The 27,274-nt window shown below is 39.8% G+C and overlaps 1 protein-coding gene across 1 annotated transcript; it reads right to left on the bottom strand.

Moving 5' to 3' along the window:
• Window positions 1–1,287: 1,287 nt before the first annotated feature.
• On the bottom strand, window positions 1,288–17,367 carry LOC106876720 (uncharacterized). Its single transcript, XM_014925391.3, has 8 exons — window positions 16,908–17,367; window positions 15,381–15,617; window positions 11,202–11,305; window positions 8,756–8,916; window positions 7,978–8,074; window positions 6,063–6,119; window positions 3,845–3,964; window positions 1,288–2,567 (listed from the first exon to the last, which is right to left on the bottom strand). Exons 1-8 carry the CDS (start codon window positions 17,176–17,178, stop codon window positions 1,428–1,430), a joined length of 2,187 nt encoding a protein of 728 aa, XP_014780877.2. The 5' UTR covers window positions 17,179–17,367; the 3' UTR covers window positions 1,288–1,427.
• Window positions 17,368–27,274: the final 9,907 nt, after the last annotated feature.

The raw sequence follows: 27,274 nt of genomic DNA, 5'->3' as shown, positions 1-27,274 counted from the left end.
GATAGATACATACATTATATATATATATATATATATTTTTATATATATATATATATATATATATATATATATATATATATATATATATATATATATATATATACACAAATGTGGCCTTCCTTGGTTATATTTCTACTATTGTAGTAGGGAATGGGGCATGAGTAATAGCTGTCAGACGAGCAAGGTGAGACTATATTGAACTAATCGTGTACGAAAAAGAAGACAAAGAGACAACTAACCCAATAGCCCTAACCCAAAAGCTTACCCAAACACACATGTACACGGTACACAAGTACTATACACACATGCAGATAAATACATACATTATATATATATATATATATATATATATATATACACATCTTTTGTGGGGCCGTACGGTACAGCAAAGACTAAATAGATTCAGAATTTGCCCTTCTCTGATGGATACATTGAATAGTTTAATTTCTAAACAACAGAACGCAATAGTAGAGGTTGTTTTCCCTTGCGATCGGAAACATGTTTATAATCATGGGAGATAATACTTAAACCCTTGCTATCTTAAAGTCAAGGCAAGAGTTGTTTTTCTTGTTTTGTAAGGGAGGTCATTTGAAAAGACGTCTTGGAACTTTCCCAAATATAAATTGTTATAGTTACTTCCCTTAGAATTTGAATTATATTTTCGAATTCAGCTACCCCCATTTTAACACCGGCATATGCATATGTGTGCAGTGCTTGTGTTAAGGTATGTGTACATGTGTGTGTGTGTTGTGCGTTTCTATGTATGCGTGTGTATGTATATATGTGTGTGTGTGTGTTTGGGTAAGCTTTAGGGTTAGGGCTATTGGGTTAGTTGTCTCTTTGTCTTCTGCTTCGTGTAAATATACGTACAGGTATGTGCATACCTACGTCTACCTGTATGTATAGGTGCATATTTGGGTACAGGACATTGCAAACAAAACGTAGACTTGCCAAACCGCTAAGTTACGGGAACGTATACACACCAGCATCGGTTGTCAAGCCATGGTGGGGGGGACAAACACAGACATACACACACATATATACATATACATATATACGACGGGCTTCTTTCAGTTTCCGTCTACCAAATCCACTCAGAAGGCTTTGGTCAGCCCGAGGCTATAGTAGAAGATACTTGCCCAAGGTGCCACGCAATGGGACTGAACCCGGAACCATGTGATTCGTAAGCAAGCTACTTACCACACAGCCACTCCTGCTCCTATATATACACACACATAACAAAATAGGAAGAAAAAATGAAATTAAAGAAATTGTTAAACGAAGTAATTAAAATTAAGTTTTTATGCAAATAGGAACATGATCTTTTTTTCCTTTATAGACTTCATGTTTGTTTTTTGTGTCTATATTAAACAAACAAACAAAAAAAAAATCCCCAAAATTCCCATCATATTTTGAATGGAACGATTTCAGAATGTTGGCTGTGGAGATGAGAGTACATACAGGTTGTTACTGACACGAGGCCTTATGTGAATGCCTCGTTGCATTGTGTTAATATCTCTCTGTATGCCACCAAACATTATCAGCTCACCGCGACCCTCCACCAATGAGTAAAGGATCGCCTCTTCAGGAATGCAGTCAGAGATGTTTTCATGCACTTCCCTCCAGGTCACTGTCTTTTCAGTGATAGCTTTACTAATGTCCAAGTTATGTACATGCATAAGAGAACGAGGTTCTTTGTAGCTCGTAGAAGAAGAAGTGCTGTTGGTGGTCGAAGTGCTGCTGTTGCTACCAGAAGCCATTCTCTGTCCAGAAGTTCGACTGCGTAACACACCTGAAACAGGTTGTGGTCGATGGTGATGCTGCTGCTGTTGTTGTTGTTGTTGTAACATTTGATTCTTCCTCCAGATTTTCTCTTCATATTGACAGAGAACCTCAAGTTGTTTAAGTCGGTTCTGACGAGAAGAGGGACGAGGGTAAGACAGCAAAGAGGGGGAAATGGCTGATGCTGCACCCTCAGGAGGCATGAGACCATTGGAGGAACCGACAGCAGCCCCACCACCAACAGCTTGCAAGCTTCGACTTGATGCACTGCAATCTTTGTGTTCCCGTTGTTCTGCTTGTTGTCTGTTTGTAGCAGAACTGCTCTCCCCATTGGACGGAGAAGACAGAAGAGGGTTCGATTTTTTGTGCACATTACTGAAACCATACTCAAAGCTATCTGTGCACTGCGAGTGAGACGAGGCAGCTGCTGCGAGTTGGTTTGAGGTTGACAATGAAGACGGCGACCTGTAGGAAGGCACCGAAACCGAAAATGCGCTTTGAGTGTCCATGCTGTCTTGCTCACAGACCGCCGTCTTGTCAGGGTTGTCTCCTTCAGCAATACAACTGGATTGTGGTATTGGGTCAGGCCACGAGTTTGAGGTGGAGGCACAAGGCTCTGTCGAACAAGGTGTTGACTTCAAATGTGATGTAGTAGCAGAGTTTGCGGTGCGATTGGTCTTTGCACTGCCGTACTGTCTTCTTTGATGAGACCATTTCGATCTAGACCGGGGAACCAATTTCATAGTCTTTGAGGGTTTACTTAGAACTACCACCATATCTTTCACCTAAGAAAGAAACAAAGGAAATTGTTAGCAATTTTAATGGGAAAGTAAAACATAAAATAAAACAGTCAAATAATTGCTTCTCTTGGGCACAGTTTTGGCTGTGTGGTTAACAAGTTTACCTTGCAATCACAAGGTTTCAGGTTTGATCCTTATGCAGGGCAGCTTCTATTTTCACCTTAGATTACTCAATATCTCGTTAGTGAATTCTGGTAGATGGAAACTAATTAAAAGCTTGTTGTCTTTTATCTTTTACTTGTTTCAGTCATTTGACTGTGGCCAAGCTAGAGCACAGTGTTGAAGGGTTTTAGAAAAACAAAATGGACTCCCACTGCTTATTTTATCAATATCTTTTGCTAAGTAACTGAGTTACAGGGGGCATGAATTAAACACCCCTAGTTGTCAACCAGACACACACACCTATATGATGGGCTTCCACACAGTTTCCATCAACGAAATACACTCACAAAGCATTGATCAATCTGAGACAATAGTTGAAGACACTCGGTCAAGATGTCATGCAGTGGGACTGAACTTAAAACCATGCGGTTGCAAACGAAGCTTCTTAACCAAACAACCATGTCTCCACTTACAAAAATAATCTGACTGGTTAGTTTGGGGGACATCCGTGTTCCTAGCATGATCCTCAAACCAATTCAAGATCTTCTGAATCGGAGGACTGCAGCAAACTCCTATGTCTGCTTTATATGGCTGGATGGCTTCATTTAGTTTCCAACTATCAAATCCACTTACAAGGCTTTAGTCAGCCTATAACAGTAAAAAACACTTGCTGAAGGTGCTGTATAGTGGGACTGAACCAGGGAGAACATAGCTGGGAAGCAAGCTTCTTAACCACACAGCCACGCCTGCAACTAAATAGATTTAATATGTTGTATAGATCAAACTTTAATAATTATATACACACATAAACACACTCGGAGATAAGAAGCCCTCAGCCGTCCCTCATATCATCTATAGCTCTTCTCACACCTACAGCACTCAATCTTCAATATCTCAAAGTGGAGAGAGTTGAGTGAGTGAGTGAGTGAGTGATAGCAGTGTGAGTGGATTTGTTGAGTGGTAAGTGTGACTCGATTATTATCACATAACTAGTCATGGTTGTGTGACAGGGGCTGAGGATGGTGGTGGGAGTGGCGATGATGATAACAGATAATGGTGGTGATAATGATAGAGATGGCAGTGGTAGTAGTGATGACGACAATGATGTGATGACAGACGGTGGTGGTGGTGGTGGTGATGACCTAACAAGCACTACCTACCTTACATGCAGGATGACACCACAGCTGTGGTGCACTGTACTCCGTCTGCAGTACTCGGATCTCTTCCCAATGGAAATCATCCTGAGATTCCATAACTAACAGCCATGCATCATTGAAGATCTACAAAGAGAATTTGGAAACACTGAAATATGCAGTGCAGGGGGGGGGGCACTCATAAAGATACAGACATTTGTTGGGTGAAGGACGGACACACAGACACCTGTAGGGAGAAGGGGGATCTACTCACACAGAGCTTTCTAATTTTGGCACAAGGCCAGCAATTTTAAGGAGGGTTGGGTTAGTCAATACCATCAACCTCAGTGATCAGTTGGGTCGGAAGTAGGGAGGGGTGCAAACACAAAGACAGACAGACACAATGGGCTTCATTTAGTTTCTGACTGTCAAGTCCATGCATAAGGAGTGGATTTGATAGTTAAAAGTATGAAAGGTGAAGTTGACCTCAACAAGATTTGAGCTCAGAACACAAGGAGTTAGAAGTGCCACTAAACATTGTGCCTGACACGCTCACCACCTAATAATAATAATAATGGTTTCAAATTTTGCCACAAGGGCAGCAATTTTGGGGGAGAGGATGAGTTGATTACCTCGACTCCAGTGTTCAACTGGTACTTATTTTATTAACTCCGAAAGGTAAAGTTGACCTCAGCAGAATTTGAACTCAAAACATAGCAACGGGTGAAATATCACGAAGCACTTTGTCCGGCATGTTAACGACTTTGCCAGCTCACTGCCTTAATGATAATAGAAATAATCCTTTCTACATTAGGCACGAAATTTGAAATTTCACAGGGAGGGGGTTAAATCAATTACATTGACCTCAGTGCATAACTGGTATGTATTTTATGGACCTTGAAAGGATACAGAATTTGAACTTAGAACATAAAACGTAAAAAATGCTGCCAAACATTTTCTCCATTGTGCTAAAGATTCTGCCAGCTTTAACCCCAGTACGCAACTGGTACTTATTTCATTGACCCTGAAAGATTGAAAGGCAAAGTCGACCTTGGCAGAGTTTGAACTCAGAACGTAGCAGTAGACGAAATACCGCTAAGCATTTCACCTGGCACACTAACATTTCTGCCAGCTCACCACTTTCATAATAATTCGTTTATTGGCCACAAGGGCTTACAGAAAATTACATTACAACACAATATAAAAGAAAAAAACAGGACGATGCAATGGGTTTTACGATGAGTAAACAATATAACAATTAAAATTAAACAAATTAAAACTTCCAGTAAGGGAGGCACTTTAAGGACCTCGTGGAAAAGCCCACAAAAGCCAGGGCAAAAACCCTTCTTCTTTTGTTTATAGGGCATGCTCAGAATTGGTCCTTTACCCACCTTTCAACCAACTTGCTTCTCTTTCCATCCTCAACCTCCTTTTCAAGGGAAACTTGAAAAAGTTGAATGAGGGCTTTGCCAAAGAGGAAAGTGCCTGTCTTTAGCCCTTTCAAACGGGTCCACCATACTACCTCTTTCACTACAGCCACTAGACAAATAAAAATTGCCTTCCCCTCATGGCCAAAAGAGGACAGCAGGGCAATCTTCACAATGGATTCAGCTGATAGCTGGATCCATCCTACATGCAACAGCAGCTGTTTGACATAAACCCACAGGTCAGCAATACTGAGGCACTGGACACGGGCAGTTGTTCTGGGCAGGCCCAGCTGATGGCACTTCAGTGCCTGTAAAGCCTGTTCGAAAAATAAATGATGAAGATGGTTTCAAACTTAGATACAATACCAGTAATTTCAGTGGAGAGGTCAAGTTGATTCCATTCATCCCAGCACTTGTCTCGTACTTACTTTACCGAGCTTGAAAGGATGAATGGCAAAGTCAACCTTGGTGGGATTTGAACTCAGAACATAGCGACAGATGGAATGCCGCTAAGCATTTTGCCTGGTGTGCTAACAATTCTGCCAGCTTGCTGTTTTATCAACAACAGCAGCAGCAGCAACAAGAAAAAGAAGAAGAAGAACAACAACAACAACGGCGGCGGCGGCTTCAAATTTCAAGAGAGGAAGTAAGTTGATTACATTGACCCCAGTGCTTCACTGGTACTTATTTTATCCACCCTGAAAGGACCCTGATGAATGCAAAGCTGGACAAAATACAACAATGTATTTTGCCTGTCAGCTCATTACATTAATAATAATACTAATAATAATAGTAATAATGATGATTAATAGAAGTACCTGATTTGGCCCACCACAACCACCAAGGATAAGAATGTGTTTGTGACTCAGGACAATCTGAAATAGATAAGAGAGAGAGAGAGAGAGTGAAGGCACAAGATAAAGATTAATAAATCAACAACTATAGTGATTGATTATTGGGATTAGAGTTAGATATAGAGATGGGATATATCTGATATGGAAACACAAACATTATTGATATGTCTATGATGATAAAAGCAAAATTCTGTCTGTCTGTCCATCTGAGACCCCTGTATCTCAGTCTACATTTGCTCTACAGGGACATATTATTCCCTTTTGGGAATCAGGATGATCCTGAGATTGAAAATCTGCCCTTCATTTGGTTCTTCAACATTGAGCATTGGGATCCGATTTAAAGGATTTGAGTTGTTATTTCTAGTAGGTAAAGCTTGTTTGATTCATGCCATCTTGGTCGGTGTTTATCAGATGATGTCAGAGAACAAAGGGGAGATGAATAACATTTGCTTCATTGATTTTATGTCGAGATAAGAACTTTGGGACAAATTGGCCAACAGTTGGAATTCAAATTGGAACTGGAACAATAGAATGATTACATTACAGAATTAATTCTCATCTGTCCTTAATCTCTTATCAAACATCACAGGGCATATAGTCATTATGGATGTATTATCATCATCATCATCATCATCATTTAACGTCCATTTTCCATGCTGGTATGGGTTGGACGGTTTGACTGAGGACTGGCAAACCAAGCATCAATCTGATCTGGCAAGGTTTCTATAGCTGGATGCCCTTCCTAATGCCAACCACTCCGAGAGTGGAGTGGGTGCTTTTTATGTGCCACTGGCACAGGGGCCAGCCAGGCGGTACTGGCATCGACTATGCTCAAATGGTGCTTTTTACATACCACTGGCACAGGACCAGTCAGGTGGCACTAGCATCGACCACGCTTGAATGGTGCTTTTTACGTCCCACCAGCATGGGTGCCAGTCACCATGGGTACATGTGTATATAAGTGCTTGTGCCTGCCTCCCAACACACACACACACACATATATATATACACACACACACACACACACACATATATATATACACACACACACACACATATATACACACACACACACACATATATATACACACACACACACACATATATATACACACACACATATATATACACACACACATATATATACACACACACATATATATACACACACACACACACACATATATATACACACACACACACACGCACATATATACACACACACACACACATATAGGCACACAGTAGGTGTCTTCCACTTTCTGTCTACGGAATGCACTCACAAAACTTTGGGGCTATAACAGAAGACACTTACCCAAGGTGCTGGATATTAGAACTGAACCCTGAACTACATGGTTGGAAGCAAATTTCCTAGCCATACACATATATATAATCATACAATTATCATATGTAGAAGGCAGCGAGAGAGGTAAAGAAACAGGAGAAGGACAGAGAAGTGTAGCTGCAACTGACCACATTTTAAATCTGGGGCACTCCAACACTTACACCAATGAGGGTTGCAGATGATCCGAGCAACAGAACAGCCTGCTTGTGAGATGAACGTGCAAGTGGCTGAGCATTCCACAGACATGCGTACCCCTTCACATACTTCTCAGGGAGATTCAGCGTGGCACAGAGTGTGACATGGCTGGCCCCTTGAAATACAGGTACCACTCATTTTTGCCAGCTGAGTGGACTGGAGCAACATGAAATAAAGAGTCTTGCTCAAGGATACAACACACCACCAGGAACTGAACTCATGACCTTATGATCACAAGCCAAATGCCCTAACCACTAAGCCAAGCACCTTCACCATATTTTTTCTTTTCTTTTTGTTTTATATTTAAAATACGATGTAAATGGTTAGAGAAGCATTTACCTGTGACTGGCCATAACGGGGGCTCGGTTTCGGTCCACTGATTTCTATCCGGCGCCAGTCTTGTTCAAGAAAGTCAAACAACCAAACATCATTGGACCTGCAGAGAGAAAGACTTCAACATTTAAGTGATTAAGGGAGAGAACGAAGGGGGTGGTGGAGGAAGTAATGTGCTTGGAGAGTATGAGAGAACGAGAGGAGTGTGAGTGGAGTGAAGGACGGAGTGGAGAGTCCAACTGTGAGTAAAGAGTAAGTGGAGAGTGTGAGCAGAGGTGAAGAGTGTGCGCATGGGTGGAGAGTGGGTGAGGTTGGGAGTGACGGTGGAGAGTGGGAGTGAAGGTGGGGAGAGCAAATGAGGGTGGGGAGAGTGAGTGAGGGCGGGGAGGTGGTTGGAGTGTGAGTGGAGAGTGTGAGCGATATATAGAGAACAATGTGCAAGTTTCATAGTAAAAAACATTTGTAAAAAAAAAAAAAGAAGACAATTGTGACAACCGTTGTGACCACTACCAATACAACAATACGTCACAACCACCGCAACACAACTACAACCACAGAGAACAGCAACAATCATCATCACAACAACACAAAGCATAGAAACCAGAACCACCAACACAATCACTGCTCCCACCACAACCAACCAGCCATCAACACCATAGCCACCACTACCATCATCATCACCACTATCAACACTAACACCATCACAATCACCACCACCAACAGCATCATTATAACCAACACCACCACACTAACCAACAACAATAAATGCCACCAGTGTACATACCCAGTTCCAGGAAAATGTGAACCACCAAAGACAATCATCGTGTCCTTTATTATGGAAGCTGAGTGACCAGCGACGGATTGCGGCAGGTTGCGGGATGTTACACATGTCCATCGGTTCGTAGAAGGTGTGTATATATGGAGTTCGTTGAAGAAACAAGCTGCCTGGAGAGAGAGAAAAAAGATATATATATATATATATATATATATATATATATATATATATAGGCACAGGAGTGGCTGTGTGGTAAGTAGCTTGCTTACCAACCACATGGTTCCGGGGTTCCGGGTTCAGTCCTACTACATGGCACCTTGTGAGTGGATTTGGTAGATGGAAACTGAAAAAAGCCCGTCGTATATATGTATATATATGTGTGTGTCTGTGTTTGTCCCCCCAACATCGCTTGACAACTGATGCTGGTGTGTTTACGTTCCCGTAACTTAGCAGTTCAGCAAAAAGAGACAGATAGAATAAGTACTAGGCTTACAAAGACTAAGTCCAGGGGTCGATTTGCTCGACTAAAGACGGTGCTCCAGCATGGCCACAATCAAATGGCTGAAACAAGTAAAAGAGTATATATATATATAAATATATATATATATATATATATATATATATATATATATATATATACACACACACACACATATGTATTATGATTTTGCTGAGGCAGTGATTAGAACTCAATCTACATATGCTTTAGAATATTATTATTATTATTATTATTATTATTAAGGCGTGGGGAGCTGGCAGAAATGTTAACATGTCAGGCAAAATGCTTAGTAGTACTTCGTCTGTCTTTACGTTTTGAGTTCAAATTCCACAGAGGTCGACTTTGCCTTTCATCCTTTCAGGGTCGATAAATGAAGTATCAGTTGCGTACTGAGGTCGATCTAATCGACTGGCAACTCCTCCCACCAAAAAATTTCGGGCCTTGTGCCTAGAGTAGAAATGATAAGAGAGTAGGTGAGTCCAGAGTAAAACATGAATTATTGAATGACAGGAGAAGTAATTCTTGTTCTTATGGCGTTCAATAATCATAAGTTAAGAAAAAGGAAAGGCAAACAATTTGGCAATGCTTGATAAGGACATTTCATATAATTTCGTAATGTAATGAAATTAAATTAAATGTCTTCGTCAAGTCTTGCCAAATTACCTGTCTTTCCTTTTTTTTTTTCACTTTAACCTCTACCTACTGACTACCATTCACACCAGAATTTTACTGGAAAGCCTATTTGAACATTCAAAGCATACCTATTGGTTTGAGCCACTCGGACGAAAACTCCTTGTGTTTTTTATAATCATATTCATATATATGTGTGTGTGAAGGCAAATGGTTAGAGCATCTGGCTTATGGTCATGAGTTCAGTTCCCAGACCAGTCTGTGTGTTGTGTTCTTCAGTAAGACACTTTATTTCACATTGCTCCAGTTCACTCAGCTGTAGAAATGAGCTGTGACGTCACTGGTGGTGCCAAGCTGTATCAGCCCCCTTTGCCTTTCCCTTGGATAACATCAGTGACACGGAGAGGGGAGATTGGTAGACATGGGTGACTGCTAGTCTTCCACAAATAACCTTACACGGGACTTGTGCCTCAGAGGGAAACTTTCTAAGTGTAAGATGATTAAATTGACCCCACTGCTCAACTGGCATTTATTTTATCAACCCCAAAACGATGAAAAGCAAAGTCAACTTCAGTGGAATTTGAACTCGAAATGCAGAGACAGACAAAATGTCATTAAGCATTTTGCCAACTTGCAGCTTTAATAATAATAATAATTCTTTCTACTCTAGGCACAAGGCTTGAAATTTTGCAGGAGGGGGATAGTCGATAACATCAACCCCAGTCCACAGCTGGTACTTATTTCATCGACCTTGAAAGGATGAAAGGCAAGGTCGACCTTCACAGAATTTGAACTCAGAACGTGAAGACAGGCAAAATACTGCTAAGCATTTTGTCCAGCGTGCTAAGGATTTTGACAGCTTGCTGCTTTAATAATAATAATCCTTTCTTCTTTAGACACAAAGCCTGACATTTTGGGGGCGAGGGATAGTCAATTACATAGACCCCGAAAGAATGAAAGGCAAAGTTGATCTCGGAGGGATTTGAAGTCAGAAGATAAGGACAGACAAAATGCCACTAGGCATTTCACCTGGTGTGCTAACGATTCTGCCAGCTCAGTGCCTTAATCATGAACCTTTCTACTGAAGGCACAAGGCCTGAAATTTGCTGGGGAGGGGACTAGTCAATTACATCGACTTAAGTGTATCACTGGTACTTAATTTATTGACCCCAAAAGGATGAAAGTCAAAGTCAACCTCGGGGGAATTTGAACTCAAAACGTGAAGACAGACGAAATACCGAAAAGTATTTTGCCCGACATGCTAACAATTCTGTCAGCTTACCACCATAATAATAATAATAATAATAATGAGGATAATAGATTTACCTGATGTAATGGTGATGGTGTTGGGTGACTCCAACCGCCAAATAATACCAGGCTATCTTTATAAACTACGATAGTAGCACAGGCTTTTGGTGAGGGGTAAACACCTAGAGACAGCAGAAAAGAGAGGGGAAAATATTACAAAAAAAAACAAAAAACATTGTATAAGTCATAAGTCAAAAGAGCAAATATTAATACGGTGTAGATTAGTCATCCTCATTACTTTTTATTTTAGTCATTGGACTGCGGCCATGCTGGGGCACCACTTTAAGGAGTTTGAGCAAACTGGCCCAAGTACCTAAGTGTTTTTAAAGTCTGGTATTTATTCTATTAGTTTATTTTGCTAAACCACTAAGTTACAGAGAATATAAACAAAGCAACACACACACACACATTAGCTTTCATCTTTTGTTTCAGCCATTAAACGGCAGCCATGCTGGAGCATCACCTTCATGAAATTTTAGTCAAAAGAATCAACTGCAGCAAACTTTTTTTTTAAAGCTTGGTACTTCTTCCAGTTTCTCTACCAAATTCACTCACAAGGCCTTGGCTGGCCTAAGGCTGTAGTAGAAGACACCTGCCGAAGGTGCCACGCAGTGGGACTGAACCTGGATCCATAAGGTTGGAAAGGAAATTTCTTACCTCACAGCCAAGCATGCACTTATATATAATTTAATATATGCAAGACTTAAAATCTCACAGGATGGATTCCTTTTTTATTGACCCCACCAATAAGAGAAAAATACACACACACATATATGTATGTGTGGAGGTGCAATGGCCCAGTGGTTAGGGTAGCGGACTCGCGGTCATAGGATCGCGGTTTCAATTCCCAGACTGGGCATTGTGAGTGTTTATTGAGCAAAAACGCCTAAAGTTCCAAGAGGCTCCAGCAGGGGATGGTGGCAAACCCTGCTGTACTCTTCCACCACAACTTTCTCTCACTCTTTCTTCTTGTTTCTGTTGTACCTGTATTTCAAAGGGGCCAGCCTCGTCACTGAATCTCCCCGAGAACTACATTAAGGGTACAGGTGTCTGTGGAGTACTCAGCCACTTGCACGTTAGTTTCACAAGCAGGCTGTTCCATTGATCGGATCAACTGGAACCCTCGACGTCGTAAGCGATGGAGTGCCAACAACATGTATGTATGTATTGGATTGGTGCATAATTATTGTGGCTTTTTTTCAACAAATTTTATTCAACAAAAACAATAACAACATGTAACAAAAACATCTCTAAATCTTTAAATGATTATTCCGGAGCATATTCACCATCTCCTTCAATTACTGCTTCTCATTCGCTTGGCAGACAGTCAGACCGTCATTTAAAGATGTTTTTGTTAAATATTGTTACTGTTGGATAAAATTTGTTGAAAAAAAAGCCGCAATAATTATGTAACAACCCAATATATCATCATCATGATTTCACATTCAGTGTCCATGCTGGTATGGGTTGGACGGTGTAACCAGAGCTGACAAGCCAAGGGGCTGCACCAGACTCCAGCCTTATTTGGCATGGTTTCTACAGCTGGATGCCTTTCCTAACATGCCAACCACTTTACAGAGTGAGTTGGGTGCTTTTTACATGGCACCATATGAGTGCCTTTATGTGGCACTGCACGGGTGCTTTTAAGTGGTGCTGCTAATATCCGTGCAGTGCCACACACACAATGGGCTTCCACACAGTTTCTGCCTACCAAATTCACTCGCATATATAACAGAAGACACTTGTCCAAGGTGCCACACAGTAGAAATGAACCCAGAACCATATAATTGCAGAATTAGCTTCTTAACCATACAACCAAGCCTGCACCATCATCAATATATGAGATAATCATATTAATTAATAATATTGATATATAATTAAGGTAACGAGCTGGCAGAATCATTAGCATGCCGGGTAAAATGCTTAGTGGTATTTTGTCCCTCTTTACATTCAGAGTTTAAACTCCGCTGAGGTTGATTTTGCTTTCACCCTTTCGGGGTCAATAAAATAAGTACCAGTGGAGTACTGGGGTTGGTGTAATCAACTTGCACTCTCCCACACAATTGCTGGCTTTGTGCTAAAATTTGAAACCAATACTGATTTCAAAAATTTCAGGCCACACATTTTAGGCAAGTAGAATGAGGGAGAAATGGTTATTAATCAATTAAATCCACCCCAGTACTTCACTGACTTATATTAGTACTTTAGGTTAACGAACTGCTGTGACATAACAAGAATGTGCCACCCGGGGCGGCCCTTAATCTTTAAGCATTTGAACCAGCCATACTCAGCAAAAATATTCAATTTGTTTTAGGTTGAGACTGGCCGGGTCCTGCTACTCACACTCCCCTACAATGTCATTCTTTTCTACTCTAGGCACAAGGTCCGAAATTTTTGGTGAGGATGGGGGGGGGGGGCAGTCGATTACATCGACCTCAGTACGCAACTGGTACCCAATTTATCAACTCCGAAAGGATGAAAGGCAAAGTCAACCTCGCCAGAATTTGAACTCAGAACATAACAGCAGATGAAATACCAATAAGCATTTCGCCCGGTTGCTCACCGCCTTCCCTACAATGTCATTCTAAAAATAAAGGGTCATAGGTGTGGCTGGGTGGTAAGAAGCTTGCTTCCCAACCACATGGTTCTGAGTTCAGTCCCACACATGGCTTCTATTATAGCCTCAGGCCAACCAAAGCCTTGTCAGTGGTAGTGGTAGACAGAAACTGAAAGAATCCCATCATATATCATCATCATCAACATTTAACATCCGTGTTCCAGGCTAGCATGGGTGGGACGGTACCACAAGAGCCGGCCAGGCTGAAGCCTGCACCAGACTTCTGTGACTGTTTCAGCAGGATTTTTCAGCTGGATACCCTTCTGAACATCAAGTATATATATATATATTTATATATATATATATATATATATATATATATATATATATATATATATATAAATACATGTGTGGGTGCCTGTGTTTGTCTGTGACCACCGCTTTACAACTGGTGCCAGTGTGCTTATGTTCTCGTAACTTGGCAATTCGGCCAAAGAGACCGATAGATTATTAAGTACTAGGCTAAAAAAAAAACCAAGTCCTGAGGTTGATTTGTTCGACTAAAACCTTTCAAGGCAGTGTTCCAGCATGGCCGCAGTCAAATGAATGACACAAGTGAAAGACATCATCAAAATCTCAAAGATCCAAGGTTAATGCACAATCCATTCCATGCAACACAATATTAAATAAGAATTAGATTTGATAGAATAATCTGAACACTAAATGGTTTAGGTTAGGTGCAAGGCCCTCACACGCCAAAACAAGTTTATACAGCAGACCCAAAGCCACGCCTGGGGGTGGAACGCCCCCCACCACCACCACCACCACGACCCCCTAGTTACACTACAAACGACCTGGCAGAGATATTAAAGTGTCGGGACAAAATTTCTTGCAGTACTAAACACGTTTGGCATCGAGATTATTCTGTCAGACAATGCTTATTTTTTGTTCTTTTACTTGTTTCAGTCGTTTGACTGCAGCCATGCTGGAGCACCGCCTTTAGTTGAGCAAATCAACCCCAGGACATATTCTTTGTAAGCCTAGTACTTATTTTACCAGTCTCTTTTGCCAAATCACTAAGTTACGAGGATGTAAACACACCAGCATCGGTTATCAAGCGATGGTGGGGGGGACAAACACAGACACACAAACATATATACATATATATATATATATACACACACACACACACACACGACGGGCTTCTCTCAGTTTCTGTCTATCAAACCCACTCACAAAGCTTTGGTCAGCCCGAGGCTATAGTAGAAGACACTTGCCCAAGGTGCCATGCAGTGGGACTGAACCCAGAACCATGTGGCTGGTAAGCAAGCTGCTTATTTATTCACATTGTTTTGAAATTAATCATGCATTATCTCATGGCTCCACACTTTCAATGGTGGGTTTCTATATTTTTAGAATGACATTGTAAGGTAGGTGTGAGAGGTTGGATCTGATCAGTTTTAACATAAAACAGGTAGAATATTTGGGCTGGATATGGAGGGAATTAAAGTGATGATGAAGAGGAGCAAACAGAGAGGCAATCCATTTCATAAGAATTATTGTAAGAAAAGGATTGATGAAGAAGCCAAGAAAGCACAAAAAGAAAATATAAAAAGAGGGAAAGAGAAATCAATTCTTACCCATGGCCAGGGGTCGCACCCACTGTCGGCTGGCTAAATCAAAACCCCATAGATCATTAAAGGTGGTGTTGGTCGAAGTGCAACCCCCAAAAACGTACAATGACTTGTCATAGTAGCAGGCACAATGAGAATAGCGATCTGTGATTGTGGGGCCATCCCCTGGTAACAATTTCGTCCACAACACTTCGGTACTTGCTATAGCATCGTGGAAGTTCTGTTCACGCTGATAGATGACACCTGCAACAAAAGACAAGAAAAAAATCAGTGATTCAGACAAAAATAAATAGGTACAGGGATGGTTGTGTGGTAAGACAACATAGTTCTTGGTGAGATTTAGCATGAGACAAAACGTGACAAGGCTGTTCCCTTTTGAATTACAAGTACTACTACAACTCATTTTTGCCAGCTAACCACTAAAGCCACATGCCTTCTGACCCTCTGTCCCTACTTTAATCTCTCGTCACCTGGTATAAAGCCACCGACAAATAAAGTGTCTTGCTCAAGGACACGCCGCCGGCAATCGAACTCGCAACCCTACGAACATGAGCCGAATACACTAACCACTAGGCCACGCGCCTTTTCGCACACACAAACACACCACATGCACACATACACTATGTGAAACAAGGAAGGTTTATACATTAGCAAAAGCAGTCCGACATATTCTCTGGAAGTCGGTTTGGTCACAAACTGATCATAGTCATCTATGATCAGGTTTGACCGGTAGCGTGAGTAGAGGCGAAGCGAGGAAAGGGGCAAGGGCCAGTCCTGATCGTCTGTTTTGGGGTCTGCCGAGTCGTGGTAGAGAACAGAAACTCAAGGACTGCCGTCGTCCCCATTGGGGACGAGCAGGGCAATTAAACAGTATTATCAACACCATAACACACACACACACACACACAATGTAGACATAAAATGCGAAAATGAAACTACATGGAGTGACTTTAATGCCTCTTCATTGTACCCCTAAGAAGGGGGTACAATGAAAATTCGACTTCAGTTTCGAAACCGTACAAAGGTTATTGCTCGGTAGATGTAACTATATATATATATATATATATATATATGCACAATGTAGAAACATACACACACACATATATATATTTGGATTTAGTTTTGTTTTTCATTCGCAAAATATGCATTTTGTAAAAGACAGTAAAAACTCTGAAAATCGGCAAAAATAATAATAAAACAGATGGGAGTGTGTGTGTTTGTGTGTATGTATATGTATGTGTGTTTGTGTGTATTTATATGTATGTGTGTTTGTGTGTATTTATATGTATGTGTGTTTGTGTAGATATATATATGTTGTATATGTCTATGTATATATACTTATATATATCAATGTACACATATATTGTGTATGTATATAGACACACGCATATAAACGTTTGTGTGTGTGTATATACACACACGTACGTAAAAAGAAACGGTAGTATAAATAGCTATATATATATATATATATATATACACACACACACAAAGGCACATAAACATGTATATGTGTTGAGTAGATAATAGTCTTACCGAAGGCAAGACGGTACCATTGTCTGGAGACCAACTTGGCAGATTGTAAATCGCGGTAGGGAGACAAATAGAAGAAAATATACTCAATTAATTCTTCTGGGAGGTGAGAGATAGAAACTGGTTCCTTTTGACCATCACAACAATCCTCATCCTTGCTGCTATCGCCATTTATTGTCTCTGCTCTTCCTCCTTCCTCCTCGTCGTCCGGTTTCTTGCAATTCTCGATGTGGTGGCCATCATCTTCGTCTTCCATCACAGCTGGTGCTGACATCAGGACGGGTGTTAGTTTGTTTTTAAGCAGATCTTAGGATATTATACACACTATAATCCACCGATATGTATGCCTGGTGTTGTTTTTGTTTTTAACTCTTCATGATTAAGTATTAAGTCCTCCCTCTTTCAGATTCTCACATGCAACACAAACACACGGCCATTCCACTGCTACTACAACTGCTATGTTAGTATTACCTTACTACTACTACTACTACTACGTTACTATTATGTCACTACTAATTTGCTGATAGAACAGCTGCTGCTACTTCCTTGTTATTTTCACTCTCACTACTACCACTACCACTCTGTTGTTTCTACTCTTACCGCTACCACGCTGTTGCTTCTACTCTATTGACAGTACAGAAGCTGCTGCTGCTGTTTCTGCTACTTCCTTATTGTTACTACTCTTACTGTCACTGCTACTTCCTTATTGCTTCTACTGTGACTAATACTCCATTCCCATTACAGCTGTTTCTGCTAAATCGTTGTTGTTATCGAATTTTGAATAACAATGAAAAGAGGAAAGTAGCAAGTGGTCATGACTTGTGCTAAAAATAGCTGCTAGGTCACCCTTAAATCACACAAAAATCTTTAATTTTTCATAATCGTATGAATATCTGTGTGTAGAACACGAATTCACAAAACTTTTCTGAAAATTCCAAAACGCAAAAAAAGTTACGTGGGGTTATATGGGGTGTTTATACCAGAATTCCACATTATTTATTACTCTACGGCTTCCCTTCTAGAGGGATATATTAATCAAATAGTCTGATGGTAACAACGGTGGTATAGACACCTGATAGTAAGCTCTCGTTATCACGAGACTTCCATTCAAATTACACTATCCTATCAAAAAAAAAACCCACAAAAACAAAAACCTACGTAACTTGTTGCTTTATTATTCTTGCAGAACTATTTTCCTTTTTGTTCTATATTGCTTCATATTTACTAATAAAAATATATTTCTCACAGTCGAGATAACAAATGTGTATTGAATTGAAATTTTAAGGGCCAATAACTCCGTGGAGTTATGTCGAAGGGAAGTAATTCTGTATGATTATTAAACTGACGAACGAGGGGTTGGGGGTGCTATCGACATACTATCTCTTTTACTCTTTTACTTGTTTCAGTCATTTGACTGCGGCCATGCTGGTGCACCGCCTTTAGTCGAGCAAATCGACCCCAAGACTTATTCTTTGTAAGCCTAGTACTTATTCTGTCGGTCTCTTTTTGCCGAACCGCTAGGCTACGGGGACGTAAACACACCAGCATCGGTTGTCAAGCGATGGTGGGGGGGACAAACACAGACACACAAACACACATATATATATATACATATACATATATACGACGGGCTTCTTTCAGTTTCCGTCTACCAAATCCACTCACAAGGCTTTGGTCAGCCCGAGGCTATAGTAGAAAACACTTGCCCAAGGTGCCACGCAGTGAGACTGAACCCTGGACCATGTGGTTGGTAAGCAAGCTACTTACCACATAGCCACTCTTGCGCCTCTACAAAAGTTTGCTTCCACTGTCGATTTTGTTTCTTCTTAACTTTCAGAAAAATTTATAATTTTTCAAGAAATTTTTTATAAATACATTTCATATAGTATAGACTAAGATTATATCGGAGCTTCATGTGAAGATAATAATATAAATGTAAATAGTCATACGAGGGGCAGCGGAAAAGTTCCTGGTTTTAAAGATTGGAGGCTCAATCTACTAAGTTCTTTTACTTACAAAAACTGAAGGCCCGCTGCAATAAGGGTGTGAATTTAAGACGGGAATATGTTGAATAAAATCATAATCCTATACCTTCTTTTAGCCAATGCCAGGAACTTTTCAGCACCTCCTCGTATATACTGATATACACCAGAATTTTTTTCTTTTTTATTTCATTTTGTAGATAAAGATATATGTGTCAGTAAGCAAGTGTGCTTGACCACCATTTTTTTTTTTTTTCATATTAAATGCCAATGTAGTCGGAACGTAAACCATACAGGCACCCCATTGGTTACAATGACCAGTGTCCAAGTTGATCCGATCAACGAAACAGCCTGTGCAAGTGGTTGAGCACTGCACAGTCATGTGTACCCTTAACATAGGAGATTCAGCATTACTCAGAATTTTTAATTACAGGTACTACTCATTTTTGCAATTTGAGTGAACCAAAGCAACGTGAAATAAAGTGTCTTGCTCAAGGACACAATGTGCCACCGGGTATCATGAGCTGGCTATCCTAACCATTTAGCCACGCGTCAAGGGCCGAAATTTTGGGGGAAGGGACCAGTCAATTTATCAACCTGAAAAAAATGAAAGGCAAAGTCAACCTTGGCGGAATTTGAACTCAGAACGTAAAGACAGACGAAATACCTCTGAGCATTTCGCCCGGTGTATTAACGTTTCTGCCAAGCTCACCACCCAAGAAATATGGAGAAATATAGGCACAGGTGAGATTGGGTGATAAGAAACTAGCTTCCCAACCACATGGCCCCTCGGACTAACCAAAAAACCTTATACACATTTTATACATTTGCTTGTACATGTATGTGTGTGTTAGTCCCTTATCATTGCTTTACAACCAGTGTTGGTTTGTTTACATCCTAGTGACTTAGTGGTTTCTGCAAAAGAGACTGACACAAGTACCAGATTGAAAAATAAATTGTTGGGGTTGATTTCTTCAACAAAACCCTTCAAGGTGATATCCCAGCGTGGCCGCAGTCGAATGATATAAATGAATAAACAGTAAAAGATAAAGAGTTGAAAACTTTATACACAATTTTATATTTCAGATCCTCTGATCCCTTCCTCAGGTTTGCTAAACTGAAACACAATATTCATCCTACCCTTCCATCAGTCCTTTCCACACAGTATTCCTGGCTATGTCTTGCTGGTAGAATCCTCAGGCCCTCCCTCCAAAAGGTCTTATCAGAAGCAATCAGCATTACATTTTCCTGCTGGGTTCCTGTTCTGAAAGGATTCCAACCACTCCTCAAGGGACTAAAAAGTGGACTGACTCATTGTTATAAAACAAAGAACTATGAGCGATTGGCAGTTTGGGTTGGTGAGCCGTTCATGTAGAGCAATGAGTCTTGTGTCATAGTAATAGTAGTGCATTGTGTATATACTTTCTTCCCCCCTCCTTTGTTATATTATATATCCAATACAAGGATATAAAGTTCCCAAACATAACCAAATGAGACTATGGATATTATCCAACTACCACTTTCTTCGTCTATTGCTATGTCTGCTTCCAGTTCAGCTCGACTTGAAGAATCTGTCATGCAATTCTTTCCTGTGACATTTTAATTGCATGTCTTTGGTACCAGAGCTTTGACCTCTTAATGTAGCAACTTGACCTGGAGAGACCCCTTGATCTCTGAGCTAAGCTATGAGTGGGTGCTGAAAAGTTCCTGGCTTTAAGGGTATCATGAAAGACCTGGCTAGAGGCCCAACCTTCCGAGTTCTTTTACAAAGATTAGAAAATCTGAAGGGCCACTGCAATAGGAGTGTGAATCTGGGAGGCGGGGGATATGTTAAATAAAATCATAACTGATCCTTTTCAGCAGACAATCATATTCTCAGATATGAAATAAAGCCAATGACAGTGATGACGATGGCTTTAGTGAAAGGGATTGTGTTGGGGACAAGAGAAAAAGGGCTGAAGACAGACTCCTTCTTTGGCTGAACCCTCATCAGCTTTTTCAAGTTTCACTTGGAAAAGAAAGTGAAAGTCAATAAAGACTCCCTCTGTGCATTTGAAGCTACATGGGAGAAAAGATCCCTTACTTGAAAAAGGGAGGTATTAGTTTGCATGAGGAAGGGTTATGCAACATTTCAGAAGAATCCCATTTCAGCCTCTTGTATTCATGATTGTGCTCTATCAAATTTACAGTCTTGGACTTAGTTAATTAACAATTTTTCTTTCTATTCACTTTCTGTTAATGAAGGTCAAGGAAGCAACACATCGAGAGAAGAAGAACTGGACCCAAAATACAATTTGGCACAGCATCGAAAGTACCAGATGCTGCTAAACCAAACCCAGATAAGAGTTGAACCAGTCACTATACAGAAGCAACCAGGGTTGACCCAGTGAGAGCTGAGCCATTTAGAGGAAACTTTGACCCAACTTATAAAATATTCTATCTATACACCAGTTCATTTCATTCCACCAGCCCAAATGACCACCACAAACAAATTATTTCTTTCTTTATTTCCTTCCTTACATTCCTCACACACTCTTTGTCGTTTTTTTATGTATATTACACACTTTGAGCTTTATGGAGACTTTTGGCAATATATTGTGCTTCAGAAAACCTGTCAGGGCAAGTGAGGCCTTAGCCATGGCCTATTCCAGTTCTTCGTAACTGGCACCTGTGCCAGTGGCAGGTATTCTGCTATTTGTTTCAGTCATTTGACTGCGGCCATGCTGGAGCACTGCCTTTAGTCGAACACATTGACCCTAGGACTTATTCTTTTTTAAGCCTAGCACTTATTCTATTGGTGTCTTTGCTGAACCGCTAAGTTATAGGGATGTAAACGCACCAACATAGGTTGTCAGTCAATGGTGAGAGGACAAACACAGACGCACAAACATATAACTCACACACACACACACACACACACACACACACACACATATATATGTGGCAATATGTGTGTGTGTGTGTGTGTGTTTGTATATATATATATATATATATAAAATTATAATTAGGGGTACCTAAGAGATACCACTATGCTAGATATAGCAGCCAAAACTTGACTCTAAAACCACATTAAATGTTCATACAGCACCACGAGAGAAGACAAAGAGACAAAATAAACTACCAAAAAAAAAAATAACTGGATAATTCCAGATCCCGGATTTCTGGCTCTGCATAAGAAATGCTTTGCCTTCATCAGCGGAAGACACTCAGAAAAGCACATAAATACAAATATATATATATATATATATATATATATATATATATACAACATATGATATATTTACATATGCAAACATATACATGCATATATATGCACGTATGCACACGACCAGTTTAAATTGCCCGCCTATAACTCTTCGTGCGATATGGTCAAGATACCAAAATGTGGTTTTAGAGTCAAGTCTTGGCTGTTATATCTAGCATGGTGGTATCTCTTAGATACTCTTCATCATAATTTTAGCAATAATTATACCTATGAGGTTTCTATTCCCATGCCGGCCACCCGATAAGATCGGTATTTTTAATAACGATCTTATGCTGATTTATATATATATATATGTATATATATATATATATATATATATATATATATATATGTATATATATATATATCATCATCATCATCATCATCGTTTAACGTCTGCTTTCCATGCTAGCATGGGTTGGACGATTTGACTAAGGACTGGTGAACCGGATGGCTACACCAGGCTCCAATCTGATCTGGCAGAGTTTCTACAGCTGGATGCCCTTCCTAATGCTAACCACTCCAAGAGTGTAGTGTGTGCTTTTACATGCCACTGGCATGAGGGCCAGTCACGCGGTAATGGCAACGGCCACGCTCAAAATGGTGTTCTTTTACGTGCCACCTGCACAGGATCCAGTCCAGCGGCACTGACAAGGACCTCGCTCGAATGATTTTCTAACATGCCACTGGCACAAGTGCCAGTAAGGCGATGTTGGTAACAATCATGCTCAAATAGTGCTATTTATGTGCCACTAGCACAGAAGCCAGACAGCTGCTGTGGCAATGATCATGCTTGGATGGTGCTATTAGTGCTCCACTAGCACAGGTGCCGGTCATCGAATATGGTTCATCAAATATGGTTAAATTACGATTTCAATTTCACTTGCACCAACAAGTCTTTGCCAGAAGAGTTTAGTGTCTAATGAAGGAGAGGTTGGCATGGGTGCCAGTCATCGAATTTGGTTCGATTTTGATTTCAATTCACTTGCCTCAACAGGTCTTCGCAAGAAGAGTTTAGTGTCCAATGGAGTAAAGATATGAATAAGTGAGCTGGCTACACCCCTGGCAGAGGCCACAGATTATGCTGTCACTTGCCTTGCCGGGTTTTCTCACATATTGCATATTTCCAAAGGCCCTGGTCACTAGTCATTGCTTCACCACCTCATCCCAGGTCTTCCTGAGTCTACCTCTTCCACAGGTTCCCTCAACCACTAGGGTGTGGTACTATTTCACACAGCTGTCCTCATCCATTCTCGCCACGTCCATACCAGTGCAATCGTCTCCCTTGCACACCACAACTGATGCTTATCAGGTCCAACTTTTCTCTCAAGATACACTCTGTCGAGTATGCACACTGACATTACACGTCCATCTGTGCATACTGGCTTCATTCCTTATGAGCTTATGCATCTCCTCAGCAATCGCGACCCATGTTTTACTGCCATATATGTAGGGATATACTTTTCATAATGAGATAAAAAAACCAAGGCTGTATATAGTATAGAACATTTATAAATAGGTCTTACAGCTGTTTCCAGGATATTTATTATATCCCTTCATCGGAGACTTTATTCCTTTCCTTTTCCTCTTCTTTATTCCTCTCTTCCTGTTTTCGATTTGACCCTACTAATGCATTCCCTGCTTTTAGGTCACTTTAAACAGAACCTTTGATTCAATAGCACTGTGTATAAACTCTATACTTGGAATGACCAATTTCAAGGACTATTGGATTTTACTCACAAGGTATTGGAATCTTATATGTATACCATTCTGCCTAAACAATGGATTTACAAATACAATATCCCTACATTCCCTCTCTATTTCCTATCATATCTAAATTAATTATTGCTTAACTATCCTCTCACACCGTCTCCGATGAAGGGATATAAAAAATATCCTGCAAACAGCTGTAAGACCTTCTATTTAAAAATGTTCTAAAATCTACACAGCCTTGGTTTTTTTTTTTTTACCTCATGAAAAGTAAATCCTTATATTCACACGCAGATACATGACCTACGTTGGACCCCTTATTTGCATAATCACCGAACCTGGAACTTAACTATGGTCTATCCATAGCACTTACTCAGCATTACCTGAAACCTCTGGGTCTAATTGACACAACAATCACTCATAACCTATATATATATACATATATATACACACACATGTATTATAGTGGGGTAGGCTGGTTTATGGGGTTACCCTAGATTTCTCATCCATAAGGAGTCTAGCCTTACGACAAATCTTCCGACTCCAAACACAGCTAGCCTGAGACCTCTTTAAAATATGGAGGGGGAATTTCCCCTCCATATTTTAAAGAGATCTCAGGCCAGTAGTGTTTGGAGTCTGAAGATATGCCATAAGGATAAATACACCACTATAATATTAAGTGCTCTACATCTTAGAGTGTACCTTTATGCATTTCTACAAACAATATATATATATATATATATATATATATATATACATATATATGTGTGTGTGTGTGTGTGTGTGTATGTGTGTGTGTGTGTGTGTGTGTGTGTGTGTGTGTATGTATATCTATAGGTATGTATGTGTAATATGTATAATGGCATGAAGATTGTTTTCTTATTTACTTGAATATTCTACATCATTTTAAATACTCGCTTAATTTATTGCCTTTAACCCCCTCTCCCCCCACCACCAACCCTGCAAAGAAATGATTTAGTCTCACCTGGCTAAGAATATATGTAAGTCTGTATGTTTGTGTGAGGTGTGGAGGGAGGGGAATAACATTATAAACATTTCTAGTAGCAGCCTGCTATTAAATCACTTGGTCGTGAATGAATTAAAACGTTTGACGATCAATTCTTCGTCCCAGACAAAAGCTATCACATTACAAAGCAGATACTAAGTTGTGCTGTGAATCACCCTTATGGCTTTAGGGAAGACACCACCTATTAATAGACATGTGATTCTGAACGGACACAATGATATTTTATCTTAAGTATTTTATTTGTTCATTTATTTTATTTATTTAGTTTTTCCTTTTATTGTTTTCTTCTTTTTGCTTTATCCTATTTCTTGACTGGTTCATTTAAATTTGTGTTTTATGAACATAGCATTGCCACGTGTGTTTTTGCTTCTTGTGTTTTAACTATGATATGCTAATCGTATGATAAGAACATCTTCACTCAACAAGGGGTTTATATTTTTCATGAAATAAAAGCTCCGTTCAGCAAATCAATTTGTACATTGGCCTGAAAGGTTGCTTTTTTTTTCTAGTATTGCTGGAATTAAATTTATTCAATGCAATTGTTTAAAATATCATATAATATTTGGTACTTTTTGATCATCTCACCCCCATTAAAAAATTGCCATTAAAAAACTGGGTTATCTCCCCACTAAAATATAGAGTTAACGTGGTGACGAGATTAGATTAAAAAGAGTTAGATCCTTTTCATTTAATACTTCAACGTGTTGTTGATTTTCGGCCTCCTCAATAGGAATCGGATGATTTGTTATAAAAATGTTATCAGATTCAATAAGATGTTTAATTTTTTTTCACTTTTCATGTTTATTAATTTTTTTCATTTTTTTGTTTTTGTTTTATTGAGGGTTAAACAATTTTTTTTAGTTGAGGGAGATAACCAAAAGCAGTGATATTTCTTGTAAAACGGGGGTGGGGAGATAACCCAATTTTTTAATGGGGGTGAGATAACCAAAAAGTACCTAATATTCCAGCAATAAACTTCCAGTAAAGTGTTTGATGAAACAATTGCAGGATTACGCAATAAAACAAGTTGCTTCTGCCAGTCTCCTTGTTAACCCTTTCATTACCAATCCAGCTGAAACCGGTTCTGTCTCTGAGTACAAATGTCTGGTTTTCATAAGTTTTGAATTAAAATCTTCCACCAAACCTCAGTCACAATTTATGTTCCTAACACTAGCTGAATGATAACTAAGTTATTTTACTAAATTCTTTGTTATATTTAAAATTAAGTGAAAGAAACACAGAACATCTCAAAATAAATACTGAAATGAAGGGGTTTGTGTGTGTGTGTGTGTGTGTGTGTGTGTGTGTGTGTGTGTGTGTAACCACATGTGAATCGTTGGCGATTTTCTTCCTCTGTCTTCCTTTCTATTTTACTTTGCTCTATTTCTGAAGAAGAGCGTTGCTTGAAATGTTAAACCATCTTTCCTTCCCTGAGCGTTGGCTAATACTTCATATGTAACATGTCCTCACATTGTTGTTTTTTGTGTTTGATGTTGTTCTTTTTGGGGATTTACTATATATATATATTTACTTTATTTAAAAGCAGCAGAAATATAACAAAAGCTGTTACTCAGAGTTTCACATTCCTGTTTGTTAACAAAATTGTCCAACAAATGGGAACATGAAACTCCAAGTAACAGTGTTTGTTATATTTCTGCTGCTTTTAAATAACACATATTACTCCAACTCTGGTATTAGAGTACTCTTTTTTCCATCTTGTTTCACATTTATGTGCTTACTCCGGTATATATATATATATATATATATATATATACACACACACACACATACATTCATATACGAGGCTCAATACTCGAAAGGTGTTTTTATGCGCCACCAGCATGGGTGCCATTTGCGTGACACTGGTATCTACCACAGCTGTGATTTTACTTGGCTTCATGGATCCTCTTCTCAAGCAGAACATAATACCAAAGGTCTCGGTCATATATAACACATGTGTGTACATACATGGTATGTGTACTGTGTGTGTGTGTGTGTGTGTGTGTGTGTGTGTGTGTGTGTGTGAATAGTGATATATGTCTAGAAATGCATATGCACGTATATATAAATGTGTGTATATGTGTGGGTGTTATCTATGTGTGTGTGTGTGTGAGTATACATGTATGTTTGTGGATGTTGTTGCTGTGGTGGTGAAGGTGGTGGGGTGGGTGGGGTGAGGGAGTATGTGTAGGGGGTGGGGGTGGGGACAGTGGGTATTCTGTGATGAGATATGTGTGTCAGACAAAGAGGTGTAAGCAGAGACAAGGGTGAATGTACTGAAGTGTGTGTGTGTGTGTGTGTGTGTGTGTGTGCTTTCAGTATCTATGTATGTCAAAATGTAATCAGCGACAGCGTGTATATTTTTGTAAATATAGAAACATGAACGTACTAACTTATGTATGTTTAT

This window comes from Octopus bimaculoides, chromosome 26 (genome assembly GCF_046866305.1).
Source record: "Octopus bimaculoides isolate indiv1 chromosome 26, ASM4686630v1, whole genome shotgun sequence".
Taxonomy (NCBI): Eukaryota; Metazoa; Mollusca; class Cephalopoda; order Octopoda; family Octopodidae; genus Octopus; species Octopus bimaculoides.
This window is presented reverse-complemented; position numbering and strand designations above follow the sequence as displayed.

Coding starts and splice junctions, on each gene's coding strand:
- LOC106876720 (XM_014925391.3), bottom strand. CDS start 17,178: ATGTCAGCACCAGCTGTGATGGAAGACGAAGATGATGGCCACCACATC. Junction 15,618..16,907: donor ATGGTACCGTCTTGCCTTCG/GTAAGACTATTA, acceptor CTTTTGTTGCAG/GTGTCATCTATCAGCGTGAA. Junction 8,075..8,755: donor TCACATTTTCCTGGAACTGG/GTATGTACACTG, acceptor TTCTCTCTGCAG/GTCCAATGATGTTTGGTTGT.